This window comes from Cebus imitator, unplaced genomic scaffold (assembly GCF_001604975.1).
Source record: "Cebus imitator isolate Cc_AM_T3 unplaced genomic scaffold, Cebus_imitator-1.0 Scaffold318, whole genome shotgun sequence".
In the NCBI taxonomy this organism is placed as follows: Eukaryota; Metazoa; Chordata; class Mammalia; order Primates; family Cebidae; genus Cebus; species Cebus imitator.
In genome coordinates, this window is record NW_016107633.1 from 2,085,096 (window position 1) to 2,086,621 (window position 1,526).

Here is a 1,526-nt window from a genome sequence, read left to right on the forward strand (position 1 = left end):
AAAAAAAAAAAAAAAAAGATAGAACAATACTAAAAATTGGCCAACCACAGTGGCTCACGCCTGTAATCCTAACAATTTGGGAGGCAGAGGTGAGAGGATCACTTGAGGTCAGGAGTTCAAGACCAGCTTGAGAAACAGAGCAAAACCCTCTCTCTAAAAATTATATATATATATATATATCCCTCCCTGTGTTACTTCTCATGTCTCTCCTGCACTTAGTACAAGATCCAAACCCTGTACCCTACCAAGATCCAAACTCTCTACCCTATCCAAACTCCGCCAGCCCCTCTGACATCCTCTTCTACCTGTCTCCCATGCTGCCGTCTGCTGCAGCCACACCAGTGCTGCCTGTCCCTCAATTTCCTAAACTGGCTCCCACTTCAGGGCCTTTGCACTTTATGTTCCTTCTGCCTGAAATGCTTTCCCTCCAGATTTGCCTGTGGTTGTTTTCTTCCTCGGTTTCAAGTCTGAGCTCAAACGTCCTCTCCCAGGGAAGAAACTGCCTGAGCATCCCCCACTCTCACGCTAGCCATTCCGTCATCTTCTTGTTTCTATCCCGCCGCCCCCTGGTTTGGCCACGCTTGTGTCTCCCATTTCTGTAAGTCTCTGTCGCTCCAAGATGAGCACCCCGAGAGCGCGGCAAAAGCCTCCCTCGTCGCCGCGTTCCCAACGCTGAGAACTATCTAACAACGATCCAGCACCGACTTGTGCTTTTGTGGCCCGAATCCTGGGCGCCTGGCCTATTTTCCACAGGCTCCGCTGGCCCATATGGCCCGCACCTTCTTCCAGAGGCTCCAGCCCAGTCCCATAGCTGACCAGATCCTCGTCGCTGTCACTGTCCGGCGCCGCCATTCTGCTCTTCCGGGCTCCGCCCACTCGCTACGGCGGCCTCGGCGGGCCAAACACGTTTGCTCTTTCTCCTCCGCGAACCCTGGTGATTCTAGAAGGCTGGGTCCGCGTGGAGCGGAAGGTGCCCTCGCTGCCGGAGCCTGCACCCCAGGACTCTCAGGTTCGTCCTGTGGGAGGCCGACCCAGGCAGGACTTGCCTCGCAAGATTTGGCAGCCACGACATCCCATCCTAGCCTCGCGATGTGCGGGTGAGGAGGAGACTCCTGGCATAAGCTGGAAGCCATCCAAATGTTCCCTGCTAGGCGACACCGATGCCTGCCCAACCCCCAACCCCCGTCCCTCGCACCTGCCCTGGAAGCAGTCACTGCCAGCCCTGTCCACTCCCACCGCCCACCCAGCCACCACCAGGGAAATGGCTGAGCTCCCAGATTTCCTGCTTGTCCCACTGGGGCTTCACTTAATAAAAATAATATTTTTTAATAATTATTATTATTATTTTACTTTTATTTTAGGTTCAGGGGTACATGTGCAGGTTTGTTATATAGGTAAATTATATATCTCAAGGGATTGGGGTACAGGTTATGTCCTCCCCAGGTAATGAGCATAGTACCCAAGAGGTAATTTTTCCCATCACCCTCCTCGGACCTTCCACCCCCAAGTAGGCCCTGGTATCTGTT

At 53.2% G+C, this 1,526-nt stretch overlaps 1 protein-coding gene across 1 annotated transcript in view; it reads right to left on the reverse strand.

Moving 5' to 3' along the window:
- Positions 1–1,167, reverse strand: part of GPATCH1 (G-patch domain containing 1) — a 51,447-nt gene extending 50,280 nt beyond the window's left edge. The window contains exon 1 of the mRNA XM_017504246.2: positions 780–1,167. Within this exon, the coding sequence (XP_017359735.1) occupies positions 780–852 (73 nt within the window). The 5' untranslated portion in view covers positions 853–1,167. The remainder of the gene's footprint in view (positions 1–779) is intronic.
- Positions 1,168–1,526: the final 359 nt, after the last annotated feature.